General features: G+C 36.4%; 1 protein-coding gene across 2 annotated transcripts in view; it reads right to left on the minus strand.

The window, feature by feature from the left end:
• Positions 1-18,392, minus strand: part of TPP2 (tripeptidyl peptidase 2) — a 50,099-nt gene that overhangs the window by 2,379 nt on the left and 29,328 nt on the right. The window contains exons 22-28 of one of the 2 annotated variants that reach the window (XM_084225989.1): positions 17,365-17,609; positions 17,087-17,165; positions 15,175-15,213; positions 8,586-8,737; positions 8,391-8,487; positions 7,383-7,513; positions 5,921-6,128 (exon numbers count right to left, since the gene is read on the minus strand). In XM_084225989.1, coding sequence (XP_084082115.1) covers positions 5,921-6,128; positions 7,383-7,513; positions 8,391-8,487; positions 8,586-8,737; positions 15,175-15,213; positions 17,087-17,165; positions 17,365-17,609 — 951 coding nt within the window. The remainder of the gene's footprint in view (positions 1-5,920; positions 6,129-7,382; positions 7,514-8,390; positions 8,488-8,585; positions 8,738-15,174; positions 15,214-17,086; positions 17,166-17,364; positions 17,610-18,392) is intronic. The other variant, XM_084225990.1, reaches the window with a different exon arrangement.

Raw genomic sequence — 18,392 nt, forward strand, 5'->3', positions numbered from 1 at the left:
GTGCAGAAACAAGTATGAATGTACACAGTGAATGACATAAACAAAGACAGAGAAACGTACATAATTATAAACAAGCAATGAAGACAGGTAAGCATGAAGACAAGCCTCAGGTTTTAGGTCAGCTCCTCACTATTGGTAACTTTTTAAGAAGAGATGATAAAAAAGCTCCTTCTTGATAATATTATTTCTAAAAACCCAGCTTACAGTCCTTACCAATGCAGTAGTTCATGTGAGCAAATGAATATGTCTACCTAATACCTAATGTAAAATAAATTTAGGTTCTTAACACCCAACCACTGACAGCATTCAGGGCGTTGCAAGATGGTTCAAACCATTTCACCAGCTGCAGCACTAAGAATTAGAGCAATCAAGATATTTTCATACATTCCCTTTGGAACACTCACAGTAAACAAGGTATTTTTTATTTTTCACTGAAGAGTGACATAGCAGTAAAGTTGGTGAATATGGTGGTGTGTGTGTTGTTGGCAGTGTTTTATGAAATCTTTTATTAAAGCTTGCTATTCATTTACCCTCATTCACTACAACATTTTTCCTTTGTCCTGACTCCACAATAAAGGTTGAATATTTCCCACTTAAAATATCCCATTAAGAAAAGCTAACAGAAACCCTTCAAGGATGTTCAGAAACACCTTTTGCATTACAGAAAAAAAATATTTCTCAAGAATATAAACATTAAGGAACCAGAGATCTGAATCTTGCAAGGAGTGAAGAACCTGTCTAATTTTAGCAGCCTGAACACTTACACTTAATGTTAATAAAATGCACAAGTCTTTGCAGGATCAATAGTTAAAATATAAAAAAGAAATAAACTTAATTATTAAGCAAGTCAAAGTGTAATTTTAAAGCTTCAAGATACTATGCCAAAGTATTCAAGAGTTGCTCATTCTTCTTCTGTCTTCAAATACTTATTTTGCTGTGTTGAAATATTCACTTAAGCTGTTTTAACTTACAACACACACATATATGCAACAATGAGCATACAGCACCATTCACATATACAATTTTCCAAATACTACTATTGGAAAAATAATCTGCATGCTGCATTCTCAATCCAATTATTTTGGATATTTTCCTAAAGCAAAACACATTAGCAAACATTTCTGAATAACTGCTCAGTGGATCTATTAGCAGACTTAGTTGGCTAAACTAAACTTAAAAAAAATTTCTCTTCTGTAAAAGATGATAGAACCACAAAACAAAAAAACAAACAAAAAAAAAATCAAATGAAAAATGCATTGGAGCTCTCAGCAAATATAACATTTCTGAGGCTAACCAGAAATAATGTCACTGCTCTATGAAGAAAGCTCTTACCTGACCCTGTAAGTTTTGAATGGTTATTGAACATCAGTGATAAAGGCAGGAGGAAAGCCACTTGACAGCATTTCTTTCGTAACAGGGCTTCCTAGAGTTTTTGTGGCAAGAAAACAAAGCATTTTACGAAATACCCTTGCTCCGGCCAAATAAAAGGTTGGGTATTTCTAAATGAGAAAAAGGTTCTCTGCTGAACCAAAAGGTTTAAAACAATGCTCCAAGAGCTCCTGACATAAGACAATAATTTCTGTCTTAGTGTTCGGAAAAAAAACCCAATCAACTGTATACAAGTTCAGCAAAACTACTAAAAATTCATTAGCATTTCAGAAGTTATGAACAATGCATGAGTTGCTTTAAAATCAGAATTTGTTTACAAACAAATGATGTTAGATAAGAAATAGCATTTTACAACTTGTACATATACTGGCCAAATTAAGCCTTATAGATAAAATACTGCAAGCTTTATAAGATCACAGAAGTAAAGGTTAGGATTCCTTGATATGTGTAAGGAAAATGTAAACTGGAGTGCTATTAGGATATAACAGAGAAAACAGCAGCTATCTGAATCTATAAAATCATCAAATAAACCTATTTGTAGTATCCAAAACCAAACTGTTAGATGAAAGAATAGTAATGACTTCAAAGTATTTGATATCATTTCAGACCTATATAATGAAATAATTATAAAATATAATGAAGGCCAGCTTTTGCACAAAAGCAATTTTGGCGAGAAATTGTAAAAAGAGCAATAAAATGTTATTGAGAAAAGGTAATGCATACTTCTAGGATACTGGGGGGAAAATCACTGTTAAGATATTTTATTCCCCAAGCTAATGGCCTGGAATACTACATGTGCTAGAAGCCAGACCCATGAAAGTGTTTGGATGTCCACCTCCTAACTAGCCACTGGCTATAAAGATGTGTATTTAGGACAGTAAAATGCTGAAAATATCTCTCAGAAGACATTTGTGGGGCTGAAGTATTTAAAAGCTAGAAGACACTCTCAAAAAAACTATGTTTGAATCCAGCAGTACTAAAATGCCTAATTAAACTTTTCTAGTACCCTAATGTTGTTACCTATGGAAACAGACTCCTATAACCACTTAATTAATCATTTAAAGAGCTGATTAAAATATACCTATATTTATCTATAGATAAAATACTAGGTTAAACAATACAATCTCTAGGTAATATACTCCAGCTATTTATAAGAACACTGAAATTGTAATGTTTACAGTTCCCAACAACTGAGCTTTTTCAGGTTCATTTACATCTATAGTAATAAACCAGGCTTTCTTAGCTACGTTTGTTGATTTTTCTGTGCTCTATTAACTGTCCTATTATGAATAAAAACTATATTAATTAAAAAAAAAACCACCTCATTTTCATGGAAGCAAAGGGAGTTAAGGGAATCAAATACCCAGCACTTTTGGCAGTGACTGAATAAAATCAGCTAGAAGAGACAGCTCCATCTGACAATACAAACAGTATCAGGAAAAACAATCGAGGCTAAAGATGTTTAAAAGATAAGATGGAAAGGTATGGGCCTTTTACTTGTTTTTAAACTTACTTTAAGTGTGACTTTTTGCTTTTCCCCCATGGCTAATAAAGGTAGAGGGGCATTACATTTTACAGATTGGTCATTCCCAATAACAAACATACAACATCCTACTACTCTCCTGTAGCAGTTGTGTTTAAAACTGAGGATTTGGCCTACAAAATTTAAAGCCATGTTCTGGGAAAATAAACTAAAGTGCTATCATATGCATGTTTGCATAATCTATCAAATACTTGCTGCATAAAGCTGTCTTAACTGGAGTTTATATGAAATGCTTTTGTGTACACAGGGGACATAAATGTTTTCTTTTGTGTTTAAAATGAACCTTTAGACAATAGCTGAAAGTATGAAAAAAATGCACTTACTATCAAAATTAAAGTTACTTCCCTACATACTTGCTACAATATGGTGACAAGCAGGTTACTTCAGTGACAAACAGACAATTCAAAGGAACTACCAAATGCCCTGTGGTGCCCAGGTGCTACATCTGCAGAGGAGAGATGAAACAAGGGACAGTACTTTATTTACTAGAGGTGAGAAGAAACACAGAGAAAAGTGATAATGCTCCTGATTCCACTTTAGAAACAACCTAAAAGAAAGCATGGTTCGGTTTTCAAAAATTTCATGGTCTCTTGGTTTTCAAAAATTTACTTTACCTCTTAATTACTGACAGCTGCATGAACTTTATAGGAAGCTTAGAATTAAACACAGAGCAATGCTTCTATCTTAAGTCATACATATATATATATATATTAAAAAAAATATATATATAATTGAATGATCAGTGCAGTACTTAAATGCCTCATTTTCATCCCTTCTTACCCAGATGTTCCACCTTTTGAGTGCCAGTATTACACAGACATATCTACATAAAAGAAGAGCTCCACATTTTCATCTCCAACACACTGCTTCAGAATAAGCTGGCTGTCTCTTGACAACTCTCCTTTGAAGGACATTCACACAAGGTCTATCTCCTCTCTTACTTTGCTGCTCTACTTTCAATCTGTGCTGGTTTAGGATGGGCTAATTAATTTCCTTCACAGCAGCTGGTGTGGGGCTTTGTTTTTGATTTGTGCTGCAAACAGTGTTGATAACTCAAATGTTTTAGCTGTTGCTGAGCAGTGCTTGCAGAGGCCAGACCTTTTCTGCACCTCATCCCACTACACCAGTGAGAAGGCGGGTGGTGCACAAGGGGTTGGGAGCAGATACAGCCAAAACAGCTGACCCCAACTGACCAAAGGGATATCCCACACCATATGGCACTCAGCATATAAAGCTGGGTAAGAAGGAGAAAGGGGGGAGTTTTAGAGTAATGGTGTTTGTCCTCCCAAGTCATGGCTGCATATGATGGAGCCTAGCTTTCCTGGAGATGACTGAACACCTGTCAGCCCACGGGAAGTGGTGAATGAATTCCTTGTTTGGTTTTGCTTGTGTGGAAGGCTTTTGTTTTACTGACTCTTTTTGCACCCTACAAGTAGCTCAGTAGGTCTCATAATAGTCAATCAGTTTAGATTTCAACTTGATAATAAAACTCAAAAAAGTAGGAAAAAGAAGACAAACATACTACATAAACAAGATGGAAGTTATTTCCATATAAAATGCTACAAAAATCTGGAGAAGTTTTGATCTTTTAGTATCAATTTAACAATACAAAATAATCAATTTTCAGAGCAAAACCAGAATATACACTTTCACAAAACCATGGTTAAGACAGTCAAAGAGAGAGCTTCCTAATCTGTAGAACTCAAATCAGTTACTTATTTCAGGCTCAAAGCACACAGCTCAGCAATGCTATCTGTCTTGAAATAAAAGCCAAAGAGTGAAACTCCCAGCAAAATGTCTATATTGACATTCTTCCACTGAAATTATTCCCATCAGCTTTAAAAAAATAAAGAACAGGAGACAGAAATAAACCAGGGGTTACTATGCTGGAGCAAAGTATTGCATTTACAAACAGACAGCAAGAAAATCATGTGCTAAACAGTACGATTGAAGCACAAAATCTGCTATCACATGATATTATCATCAGTTAACGATTAGAGGAGATATGCTGAAAAGATGTATGTGTACAAGAACATATACATTAAAGTGAGGAGGGTAAGCACCATCAACCTTCCTGACCAGGCCTCCACCTAAAGGACAAGTTCTTGCAGGAAGTTTATCTACTGTCAAGGAAGTTAAATGCTTTATTTTGGTTTTTTTTTCCTCTACTCTTATAAGTTTTTCTTTTGTAACTATCTGAAGGTTTGGTAATTTTACATAATTTTCAACAAATACCCTGGTCACTCCATCCTCCACTAAAACACAGCCATATGTGGCAGTTAAGTTCAGAAACTAATTAACATCAATAGCTCAAAAGTTAAAAATACAAATCATAAGCTCTCTAAATTAAAAGCTATGTAATTAATCACCTACAATGGATTTTTTTTTCCCTTCTGGAATTGCTGTCTTGAATGAAGGAGAAAAAAAATTCAGGTCTTGGGATCAGGAACTCTAAAATGACAGGGAAGCTTGCGCTAATAAATATGTAAGTGCAATGATTTCCAAGGGTTTCTTCCTTTACCTCTACAGACATTACTGGACAGCAAAACACAAAACTTCTCTTGTCCATAGTGTGGAAGAGGCTACAGCATGCAGGACTGAACAGGGTGGGGTGCTGCACACCTCTGTGTGTACAGCTACAAGAGCGCAGAAGTTAATCAAAAATATTCCCTGGAAAGTACAGAAAGAAGCAATTCAATAAACGAAGCAGCTTTTTCTGTGGAAATCTGGTAATGTCTGACACCCTTCCCTTAACCTCTACATTCACTTGAACAGAGATGGGCTTACCATGGATTTGACAGGCTTGGCAAAATCTCTGTGGAAAAAGGTTGTAAAAGAAGCACAATGCACAGGGGGGACATCATGGCAAAGTAGAAGGGAGGAATGTACAAGGCTGTGCAGACAAAGGCAGTGCATAATTCCAGAAGAAACCACCAGAAAACCCAACGTGCAAATGAAAAAAAAAAAAAACCTGCTCTGGTCTCTTACCTTGCTGTCAGAAAGATCAGTCCATTTTGTTGTTTCCCAGAATGTCTCTGTCAAGGCTTCTGAGCAGCTTTCATGATCCTCATCTTTGCCTTCTGCATCACTGGAAGCAGCCCCTTCTTGGGTCTGCAGATGAAGAAGTTGGTCAGCCAGTGCACTTCCCTTTCGACAAAGTGCATCCACTAAAGTACTCTTCTGTTTTTCCATTTCACTAGGGAGGAAAAAAAAAAGTATGAAAAAGATTTAGAATCTTTTGTAGATACCTCCTTAAGAACAGAAACAATGCTAACTCAGTTTAAGCCAGAAAAGTTTACATTACAGTTATTAGTACACACAAGGCTATTTACTAAATTAAACTAACCATAAAAGATTACCCAATGACACTATGCATTAAAGATACTCAATCATTCTTCTAAGTATGAAATGCCTTAGATGACTTAAGGCAAGGGCAACTCAGGATTCTAAAACTAAGTCAGCATCTAGAAATACAGCTTTATAGTTCCTGGCATTATAAACCGAGAGTCGAATCCACCACTAACATAAGCAGATATAATTCTGCTGACTTCAAAGGAATTGCATCCATTTAAAGCACCATTGAATTTGGTGTTCAATTTCAGATGTTATATTCAAAACACATGACCTAATGGATCAACTTGCCAAGAAATGTTTAGAATTAATTTTATTATGTCAAGGCTTTGCTTTTATATTAGCAATTCTAGAATTACACACAAATCTGGATCCAAGCTAGAAAAGACAGACTAGCTTTACAACTGAAATCTGATATTTTATAGATAATCCACAAAGATGCATCTCCCATTTTAATGGCCTCATATTCAGATCTGCTGTTCTGTTACTAAAACAGCAGCACACTACACACCGCAAAATCCATCACTTATTCTCCAGACTAAGGTGTCACCTTCAAAACACTATCTTGCTAAGGATATACATGCTGATAGCACAGAGGAACAATCTGAAACTAAAGAACAATGGCTCTCAAATACTCTGAAGCATGGTCATCACGCTTTTCGCAAACAAAATCTCTTGCAAGCAAGCAGTTACTTCTTTGGCTGACATAAATTTTGTCTTCAAATGAAAATGGGAAAGGTTGCAAAATATAAAGAAAAGGCAAGTAGCATTCAAAACAGATACTTCTACTGATACTCCAGTGGTCCCTCTGAGCTTAGACTAAGCTTGATACAACAACTTAAAATCCCATTTTTCTGATACATTTAAATCCTGAAAGGATCATTACTTATTTTACTGAATAAATAAAAAAATGGAAGTTTCGGTGTCCCTGAATTCTGGAGATGTACAACAATTGCTGTCATATTTTAAATTGTGTGTGCCACAAAAAAATAATACAAGTTATCAAAAAAAGTTGCAGTCATTCCATTTCTTACATGCAGAGACAAAGTACATAGACTACAGAAATAGGATGCAGGAAAATTATTTACTGGGTAGGTACTTTTTTATAGTAGTTGCATCAGGCCTGGGATCAGTCTTCATGGCAAAATATACTGCTAATGCTGTTTGATCAATATGAGAAATTACTGTATTTGCAGCTTCAACAATTTCATCAAGTCTTTTCATTCGTTCCTAAAAGAAGAATATAAAGATGTTCAGCACCATAAAATTACTTCATTGTTGATTCCACAAACATTAGGGTGATTGCAAAGCTATGCAAAAATAACATTTGATCATTCAATTTGTTCTTTTCTCAATTTCATTCAAATTTTGCTTAAAACACTCTGGAAAGTGTTGAAGATTGCCTGCATACTTAGTCCATTTCACTGAAAACAAATTGTGAAATATGGTTGGAGGTTGGAATATGCAAAATGCAGAGTTTACAGAAAGAAAATCACCTTTCAGTACAAATCAGTGCTTTTGTAAAATGTCGCAGTTACTCAATTCAGAAATAAGTATAAAATCAGAATGAAATGAAAAGAAAAATATTCAAGCTAGTGGCATATACACAAAGGTGTTTGTCTTCAAGAAAAGAAAAACCCACATGCAAACTCTTCTGTTGACAGTTGACATTTTTGAGGACAGTAATGGAAATTAGATTTAGCTGTGTCACTTTAGGGGGTTACTGTCCTCAGCTGTCTGAGTCATGCTGCCAGGAGAAATTGCCAGTCCAGAAGAAAAACAGAATAGGATGTGTGTTTGTCTCAGTAGGCACCATTCAGAATAAAACTATTGTACACTACACAAGTATGAAAACTTAAAATGTGTTTAACTGAACAAAGCATAACTTGATGAGCAAACACACTTTGGTTAGGCATAGTTTCTTTTATTCTGCTGCAGAATTAAGTAAATCAAAGTCAAGGAAGGTACCTGTCACTCTAATGAAAAATTTCTGCTTTTTAATATGGCATACAGTCACTTCAAGTTCAAATGTGCACAAAGAAAGACTTGGTTGTTTAGGCTACATGGGTGTATTGAGACCAATCAAGTTTAAGAAGTGTTAAATAACCTTTTCAGAATCCAGCTGATGAAGTCTCGCAACATATAGAGGAAGATGATTAGGAAATGCTTCTTTCAACTCACTATACATGTCAGTGGTATCCAGCCTAGAAGAGAGGAGGATATAGCATTAAAGTACAGATTCTGAGTATTTTTGTGAACTTCAACCTGCTTCAAGCTTGTATAGTAATGACAGCAGACATACTTGGTCATCCACTGTATTTTTAGGTCTCTTAAAGCTTCAGCAAATTCTTCTTTTGCATCTTTTTCTTTTTCCTGTTCTTTTTCTTTCTCTTTGCTGCCATTTTTACTCTTTGATGGTGATGGTATCAGATGATAATGAACAGTAAGGACATCCTGGAGGTGGGAAAAGAGTCACATACTTAGAGGGATACAGTACACTTTTTTGATGTCATATGAAAGCTAAATCATAGCCAGTAACTACTCTGAGCTACACATACAGTCAGTAAAGGTTCTGAGAGCAAAGATATTAGACAGTAACAATTCAGGAACTGCTTTAAGTTTTTATTCTAAGCAATGCAATATTAAATATTAAAACAGCACACTAGGTGTAAGGAAAAAAAAAAGCCTAAAATTTAGCTAAATTGACATTTTTACATTCACATAATTTTTCATAATATTAGTTAGGGAATAAGGTAGGTGGTTTTCTGTGTTTGTAGATAAAAAAGCAAATAACTTGGTTAAAAGGATAAAGGAAAAAAGACAGAGATCCTATCCTACAAATCTGGCAATAAACAAATGAATAAAGATAGCTGAATTCTAAAAAAATAGTACCACTGCAGGATAAACATGAAACATGTCACAGAATATGTTTATTATTCCCAAATACTATTTCTTCCATGTGCATACTGAATTAGCTGATGCATTCAAAGTCAATTGATTTCTACTTTGCTACTGCAGACTTTCCAGTTTCACCTGTATCTCAGTTCTAATTAAGTAGACAAAACAGCAAGATATTTTTTTAAACCTTAAATGGTACCATAGAAATATGACTATAGTTTGAGTTCAAGCTACACTAGTCAATAACCACCGTGAGAAAACCAGTTACAGCTATTTAAAAGGAAAATCCTAACTCAGACCATGTTCTTGAAGTCCATTTCCTGACAATTTTCATATAAGTTTGCAAATAAGGTACCATTAGATTCCATCCACTGCTTCTAAAACATCAAACTGCTGGGTGAGGCCATTTGTTAGTTTTGGTTTTAATGTTGCAATCTTTACACTCCCTGAACAGCAAGGGCACATGTCCCATTTCTTTACATACAGGATACTGTACAGAAGATCACATAAGTTTAAATCCTTCAGATACTACTACTGTGTTGCAACATGGTGCAAAATATTGAGCTGCATGCTCAATTACTGTGGCAATTTAATTATTCTTACCAATAACCAGAATACATTTATGAGAATGCTTCCCATAAACAGGTCAGTGTTGTGTAGTAAAATGAACCCTTGTGTACAAGATGGAGTTAAAGTTACTTAAATAGCAAGTAAAATGGTGACAGAATTGGACTTCAACACTACACTTCTGAAACACTGAAAAACCATGCTGCAGAAAAATTTTATTTGAACTTATAGTTCAAACAGACCAGCACCTTGCTATGGGTTACTGAACACAATATTGGTAAAAGTGACTTCAATAGTCCCTTAAAAAAAAATCCAGCTACTTAATATGAAATCACAGAATCACAACATGGCCACTTAAATAATTTTTTTAGAAAACTAGTCCAGATAACTAGTCTGCATTAAAATGTAGCTATCACAGGAACTATCCTGCACACATGCATTGTAAGTATGAAGTGAACAACCAGTCAATACACCTTAATGAGCCTCCAGCAAGACATAGGCTAGAGCATAACAAAACAGGTCATGGAAGTACATACAGGAAAATACAGAGGTCAGGAACATGGTGTGGGGCTCACTACAGTAATTAGAACAGTAGAAAGTAACAATATAGTTCACTAAAGCAAACTAAACATGTCCTCTATCGAGATTAGTATTTTCCTAAGAAAGAAACCTGCCTAAGATATATACTTCCAAGAGTTGGGGACTTCCTTTTTCGAAGTCCATTTTCATTTCACTTGGCAGCATATTTTTGTAGTTATATATGTAGATTTGTAGATTCTCAAGCCTTGTCTATATGAGAGAGCTCTAGTTTGTTTCAAACCAAGTATAATTGGATTAACAAAATCTCACTTGCATGGATGAACACTTGCATTTTAAGAAACTAACCCTATATAACTAAACCAACAACAGTAAAATGTCATCTCCTCATTTTCTCACATAGGTACTTTTGGTCTCATGAGGTTCTGCAAGTCTTACAAGCTATGACTGCTGAAAGGAAAACAATGAGCTTCAGACCCAGGCACCCTCCTCTCAAAAGGGCTTACAGAACAGACTTCTCTACAGATCTCAAAATTATTTCATGGGATAAGTAAAGCTTAGGTTATTATCACATTTAACTAACTATTACAGGGCATTAAGAGGGACTGAGGGCTTATTTATTTCATCTGCAAACACTAGGATCATTTATAACACTTGGCAACTCCCTAGGTACCAGAATATCTCAGAATGGCCCTGTCATTGCCATTACAGAAACACTCATCATTAGAGAATAAGGAGAACGAAGGCATCTCTTCACAAATCAACACTACAATCCGTTTTCTTATTCAAATTTCTCTCTGACAGGAACAGAATTCCTAGAGTAGTGTACTGAATTTCATTTTATACATACCTATAAAAAGATAGAGAGCTATAGACAGAGAAAGACAGCAAGTGAGCATATTATCCACTGAAAAAAATTAGGGAACTTTCAAATTAATCCTCTAAAAAGATATGCAGCATTGAGCAGTTGGGATGCACACAGGATATGCACTTCGGTCAGTGTACTCTGGGGAGTCTCGTAAGCCTCACTGGGTTTACTTTTAACTGAACTACAAACTACACACATAAACAAGCACAGTGCCATCAAAACAGGCATGTCTTAAAGAGCTTAATTAGCAGTTAATTTGCCTTCAAGATTTCAATTTAGATTTCTGTCTGGTGTTTTAACATCTAGTATTTTATATGTAAAAGACATATAAAACCATTGTTATTTGTACTTCAAAGCCTTCACAGCAAAGCTAACCACAGGAAAAAAAAGCTCCCTCTAGGAACACATCCCAGGTCTCATTTTCCATTTAATAACTATCTTCAAATTAATGCCTATTTGAATATACAGATGAATATACATATAGAATTTGAATCTGTTTTAAGATGCATGCAATTTGTGCAGTGCTCCTTATTTTTATGGCAACTCTCATTTAATGGAAAATTAATTGAGCTTCTTGCAGTCACCAGGCAGGCTTACACAAAATTGTATCAGACACATACTTAATCCTATTTCTGAATGCCTCATAGTTAAACAGGGATAGTATCTTAATACTAGCTCAAAGGGAGTCACCCTTTTCCATCTTCACAGTGGTATTTATTAGTCTTCCACTAATACTTCTCAATATTTGCATAATGCATTTCTCGCTTTAAACAGGGAGAAAGGATAGGAGAACAGGAAAAAAAGTGTAGAAACTTTCCATCCATTGGCTAATTGTTACGTATTGCTGTTCAAAAACTGCATTATGTAAACCAACAAAAAATCATTCTTACAGACCCAAAAAAGTCAGTATGTTTTTCATTCTAACTATGTTCTGGACAAAGCTTGGAGACAAGGGGAAAAAGAAATTAGATTGTAACTGTGTTAGAAATGAAAACAAAGACGCCTGTTTATTATGTGGCAAGAGCCCCTTGACATTTTTGTACAGTATAAAAAAATTAACTATCTTTGGAAACCTAGGCTGCTATTTCCTGGCATAACCACGAACTGCTTTTATGCAAAACAGAGACGCAGTCAGGTGGATTGAAACCTGCTGAACATCTGGGCCCACAGGGTGGTCAGTGACACATAGCTGGAGGTCAGTAACTAACTTGGTGCCCCAGGGTTCAATTCTGGATTGAACCATGTCTGATGTCATCATTAGTTACCTGGATGATGGAGACAGAAGACACCCTCAGCACATTTGCCAGTGCCACCAAACTGGGAGGAGTGGCTGAGATGCCAGGGAGTCTGCTGCCATCCAGAGGGACCTCAAAAGGCTGCAGAAATGGGCTCAACAGGAGCCTCATGAGGTTCAACAAAGATAAGTCCAACAACTGGAAAAGAATAAATCCAGGCACACTACATGCTTGGGGCCATCCAGTAGGAAAGCAGTTTGGCAACCTGGTGGACACCAGGTTGAACATGAAACAGCAGTGTGCCCTTGTGGCAAAGACGGCTCTTACAAGAGGGCCTGGACCTACCTTTGAAAAATACAAAAAATCTACCCATATTTTTTTGACTGACTGCATCACTGAAGAAATACAGAAACAGGTTTTCTGTGCTGGAAAACATCTTAACTGCATGTAAATTTATGACAGGGCAGGGTAAATACTAAAATTTTTAAACTAGGAAGGCCTTTGAGTTGCATTCTCAGCAAAATGCATTAATTATTGCAGCTCTTACAGAACAATGCCCTGAACTACACTGTGTTTCATTTCACAGATTATACCGAGTTGGAAGGGACCAAAGGATCATCAAGTCCAGCTTCTGGCCCTGCACAGCACCATCCCCAAGAGTCACATCATGTGCCCAAGAGTATTGCCCAAACGCTTCTTCAACTTTGTCAGGTTGATGCTGCGACTTCTCTGGGGAGCCTGTTCCAATGTCCAACCACTCTGTGGGTGAAGAACCTACTTCTAATATCCAACTTAAACCTCCCCTAACACAACTTCAGGCCACTTCAGGTCCTGTCACTGGTCAGCACAGAAAAGAGACCAGTGCTTGTGGCTCAAGTCCCCCTCATGAGGAAGCTGCAGATTGCAATGAGATCTCCTTTCAGTCTCCTCCAGGCTTAACAGTCGAAGTGACCTCAGCCGCTCCACATACAGCTTCCCCTCAAGGCCCTTCACAATCTTCGTTACCCTCCTCTGGACACTCTCTAATAGTTTAATATATTTCTGATATTGTGGCATCCAAAACAGCACACAGTATTCAAGTTGAGGCCACCCCAGTGCAGATCAGAGCAGGGCAATCCCAGTGGTGATGCTGTGCCTGATGCCCCCCAGGACACGCTTGGCCCTCCTGGCTGCCAGGGCACTGCTGACTCCCGTTCAGCTTCCCGTCAACCAGGACCCCCAGGGCCCTTTCCATGGCACTGCTTTCCAGCCTCTCACTCCCCAGTCTGAACATCCAGGGTTGCCCCACCCCATGGGCAGAATCCAGCAGTTTCCCATGCTGAATTTCATATGGGCTGTGATTGCCCAGCCCCAGATTTTGTCAAGGTCTCTCTGCAGGCCCTCCCTGCCTTTAACAGCTCCTCCCAATTTAGTATTGTCTGCAGACTTGCTGAGTATTCCCTCCAGTCCTGCGCCCAACTCATTATGAAGATGCAGAAGAGCACAGGGCTGAAGAAATCCACTGGTTTATCTGCTGCTAGCACACTGATGAGTAATAGATGAAAATAACAAGAAGGACTTTTACTTTGGCTTGGGTGGTCTTAGGGCTCAGATCTGAAAACAAATCTGTTCTAGAACCAAAGAGGAAAAAATATCAAGAAACCCACCCCCAAAAAACCACACAACCGCTGAAATCTGTTTAATAGGTTTTGTTATTCAAATTCTATTATTATTATAGCTTAATTCCCTTGTTAGAGATTCATTTAGTGAAGATCTTATACCCTATTTACCAGGAAGTCATGCATTCATATGGGATTTTAAATTACCTTTCTGAAAGCAATCTGTGTGATTTTCAGGTATGAAAATAAAACTCAGCAACATACACTAAAATCTTTCTTGGAAAGCCTAGTCTCATTTCTTCATGGTTAGTATACCAAGATGAGAGTAAGTTAGCAGGTTCAGGTTCCAGCTTACTATTCACAAAATAATGGAGTATGACTATAAACTACATTATTCACAGTTCTCAACAAGAATCCTGGCTAATCTGCACGTCACTGCAGAACAAAGTACCTTGAAATCAACAGAAAGTAAATACCTTTACAACTTAAGAACAAGAAAAAACCCAGTAACCTTATGTAGGTAGTTAAGTGAAATATAGTTTTGCATTTTTTTAAACAAACTGCTTTACACTGACTCCTGGTAAAATATTGTATTACCTAATGTGAAAATACAATAAGGCACAATATTAAACACAGTTATACTAAAAGTCACCCCCTTTCTAAACTATCTGACACATGTTCCAAAATTCATTCTGTGAATACCACTACCTGCTACGTGACTGTATCAACTCTAGCTTCCTTGTATGTTTTTTATAACTGTAAAGACAACTATTAATTTAGTAGACTGAGAATACAGTTAGATAGTCAATTATTCAGTTCAAAGTTCATATTTGATTCTCAATCTGCAGACAGAATAGGCAGAAACACTTGCCACAAAAAATCTTGACCACAAACACTGAACATTCCTGAGTATTTAAGAACAAGAAAAATTGCAGATCACTAACAGCACATGCATTTTAACAGCACTTATGGCAGAAGTATACAGATGCTCACGTGCCTCTCAGCTATGTGTTACAGTAGAGTTTTGTCATTCTACCAGTAAACATACTTAAGGTGCTGAAGTAAATAACTCAGGTCTAAGCAGGTAGATGAAGGAGACAAATTAAAAACCAAGACTGGTAGACAAATTCTTTAAGTCATATGCAAAAAGACTTCAGTATATCTTTTTCAAAAACTAACATTCAGTACCTTTTTAAATTTTCCTTGTCGCTTTGCTGCAGACTGCCCCTGGGAGTTAGAATAACATACTGTAAGAAAACATGCACACACCACACAGGATGGAGACACCTTCTCTGTACAATTATAGTTCTACTTCCAACCTACAGATTTCCAACTCTTAGAGAGTCATATGTATGATCAAACATGCTCTTAAAGCATGCTCTTTCAGGTTTTTAAAATTAATAAACCAATGCATCACTGTATATACAATCCATTACTCCTGCAATATAAGCAAGTGTTGTTAACCACTTAGCTTCAAATAATAAATTACAGAAACTCAGCCTCAGAATTTTAGATTTTTGACTGTTTAATGGCATTGTTGTCTTTCATAATAAATACAGACAAATTAGATACATTTTCCCTTACCTTGCATCCACTCACTGACTTAGAGACAGCTTTGCTGCCTAGTCCTCCTTTTTTGTCTCCTGGTACATATTGAGGTTCACTAAAGGTAGCAGAAAGTATCACATGCTATTTGATACCATCCTTTTTCCATTGAAATATGACCACAACAGTAATGTCTTTGGCTATGACATGAGGAACACCTCAGCTAGAATTTCTTCCTGTGTAAGATCTTAAGTATTCTCCATCATATGAAATTTGACAGGGTGTATCTACCTAGCTCCTGCTTCCTATCTCAGAAACCACTGTATATAGCCACTTAGTCTGGTTTTAAAATAAAATATGCAAGATTGCAACCAATAGCTCAAGGAAGTGCACAATCCTAGCTAGGGAAACTAAATTATCACAGATTTCATAAAAGCACACTTGCAACCTCGCAGGTACCACAAAGAATCATTAAACTAGTTATTTTAGAGCTCCTAGTTACTGGGTTTTTCCTCACTGATAAATTCTCCTAATACATTCTCATCTGCAGTTACATGCAGTCTGCCCCAAAAGTACAACCATTCAGATTGAATTAACTAAACTTTTATGCTTAACAATATCTAAAGGTACATGCCAACCTACTCTCAGAAATTTATTTTCTATGAAGACATACTCTAGTTTATACCTGTTGTTCAGCCACATCTAGTGGTATATGCATATAGACCAACTACCTCTGAGTACTAACAATTATTGGGATTGACTAAAATTTAGTCTCAGGCTTACCATCTGTTTAAAAACAGCTATGGGAATCTTCTAAACACTGTAGCACCAGATACACAGAAAAGTGACAGTTACTATAATCACTGTAGCATCATAGAGTCATACAAATTAAAAAACATTTTTCACAGGATGCTGTTATGAGCAAAAAAGAACCTTCACTTTTTTTCCTAGCCTCACACACAGAGATCTTATACCATTCTATTGAAGCATACAGTCATACTAGTGGTTGACAACAACAGTATGTAGCAGGTAAGAAAATCTGAGTCAGCAAAATTCCTACTACTTGGTAACAGTAACAAACTTTCTAAACAACAGTTTCTAAACAACAGTTTAGAAAGCACGTGTTTCTGCTGAATATTGCATGCATGCAACATGAAGAGTATTACAGAACCAACATGCACATAACACTATATGCATGTATTTTTCATTCAAAAATTACATTAAGCTAGGGAGTTACATAAGGTCAATTTTAAAGCTTCCACATCAACAAGAAAGCAGTTGCTTCTAGAAATAAAAGATTTTAGAGCAAAATAATTAAAAGTCAAAATTTAGAAAATGCAATTAAATTTGAAATTAGAAGATAAAACAATAAGAGAACTACTTAGAAGTTATGTTGATTTTATAATGAAACAACTGCTTCTGAAATGTATTATGTTACCAGACTGAAAGCTCTTTAAAGTACTAACCCCATACATTACAGCACTTCCTGGCATGCAATTTGCTTGCTAGAAAAAAATTCAGGAAAAAACCCCCATCATCCATTCCATATACTCACAGCTTTCTTTCCAAGTTCTGTTTTAGACAGAGTAAGACTTCCTGCAAGATAACATCCTGGTCCTGCTCCTTTAGGTATTCTGTTCAAAGAAAGTAATTTAAGTGTTAAAACCAGGTTCACTCAGGTTTCATGGAAACTACAATAAACATGACAAACAGGGAAAGAGCAACACAAGGAATAACCAAGCCTGGACAGGCAGACACTATTAAAGTATCATTTTAGTGAGGTGCAGAGGCAGCTGCCTAGATGCAAATGAGAAAAACAACTTCATAACTTACTTGTCATCAGGCAGGGATGTAACAAAGAATGGCTGACTGTGTTTCGGTGGTAATGTCAAACTGTTGGATTTCTTCTTTCCTAAGAGAGCAAGGCTATGGTTTTCATAAATATCTAAGCTCAAGGTACTAGACAGCCTATGAGAAACAATAAATGGCAGGTCTTTGATACGATCCAGCTCGCTGTTCTGCTCATGACGAATTTGTAACCGAATAGTGTAATCTCCTTTTTCCAGTTTCACAGAATACTGAAAGAAAAAAGTTCTCATAAATGCCAAGATTCAACATTTTACAATTCATAAAAAAAGTTCTCCAAACCCCAGAAATAAGACTATAATGTTTTGAAAGCATTCTTTAATTTTTATCAACCTGACAGGGCAACACATGGCTGTTTTGAGCAACAGTACGCAAAGTCTCCTTTCTGATACTGCTGCAGTAAAACAGAAAGCAGCCCCAAATAGAAAGGAACAACAACTCAGAATTACCCTGCTCCTAGAATCTCCCCCTCCTGGGCTAGGGAGTCATGCTTCCTGGTATTTCTTCCTGGATTAAATAATTTAGAATTGTTTTAGAATCATCCTATCATGCACAACACCAGAGATCTACAGCAAGATAGTCCACCAGGTCTAAGTTACAAAGCACTAGGGTGATGTTTAGATTTTATAGTATCATAAAAATGCAGGTTAAGGAATAGAAGCTTACACAATACAATTTCTGAAAATAATTTATAAACTGTAAAGCATGTCTCTTGAAACTATTTTTTGTACACTTCCAGAATAATCAATCAAAATTACCAGCACATTGATGATGTTCAACTGTGATTTTATATTGGTAAAATGTAGTTTCAAACAAAAAATTATGAATAATGTTTCTTTTATGCATTTTTTCATTTTAAAAATATTTTTTTTTATTTCTCCCTACTTCCCCCATGATCCAGGCACACAGTCTGTTAAGGCAGAAAGAGATTCCTGCAGAGGGTAGAGTATCTACAAGTTTTGTGCAAAAAACTTCTCTTTCAAACATGGCAATGG

This window comes from Fringilla coelebs (genome assembly GCF_963513975.1).
Source record: "Fringilla coelebs genome assembly, chromosome: 2".
In the NCBI taxonomy this organism is placed as follows: domain Eukaryota; kingdom Metazoa; phylum Chordata; class Aves; order Passeriformes; family Fringillidae; genus Fringilla; species Fringilla coelebs.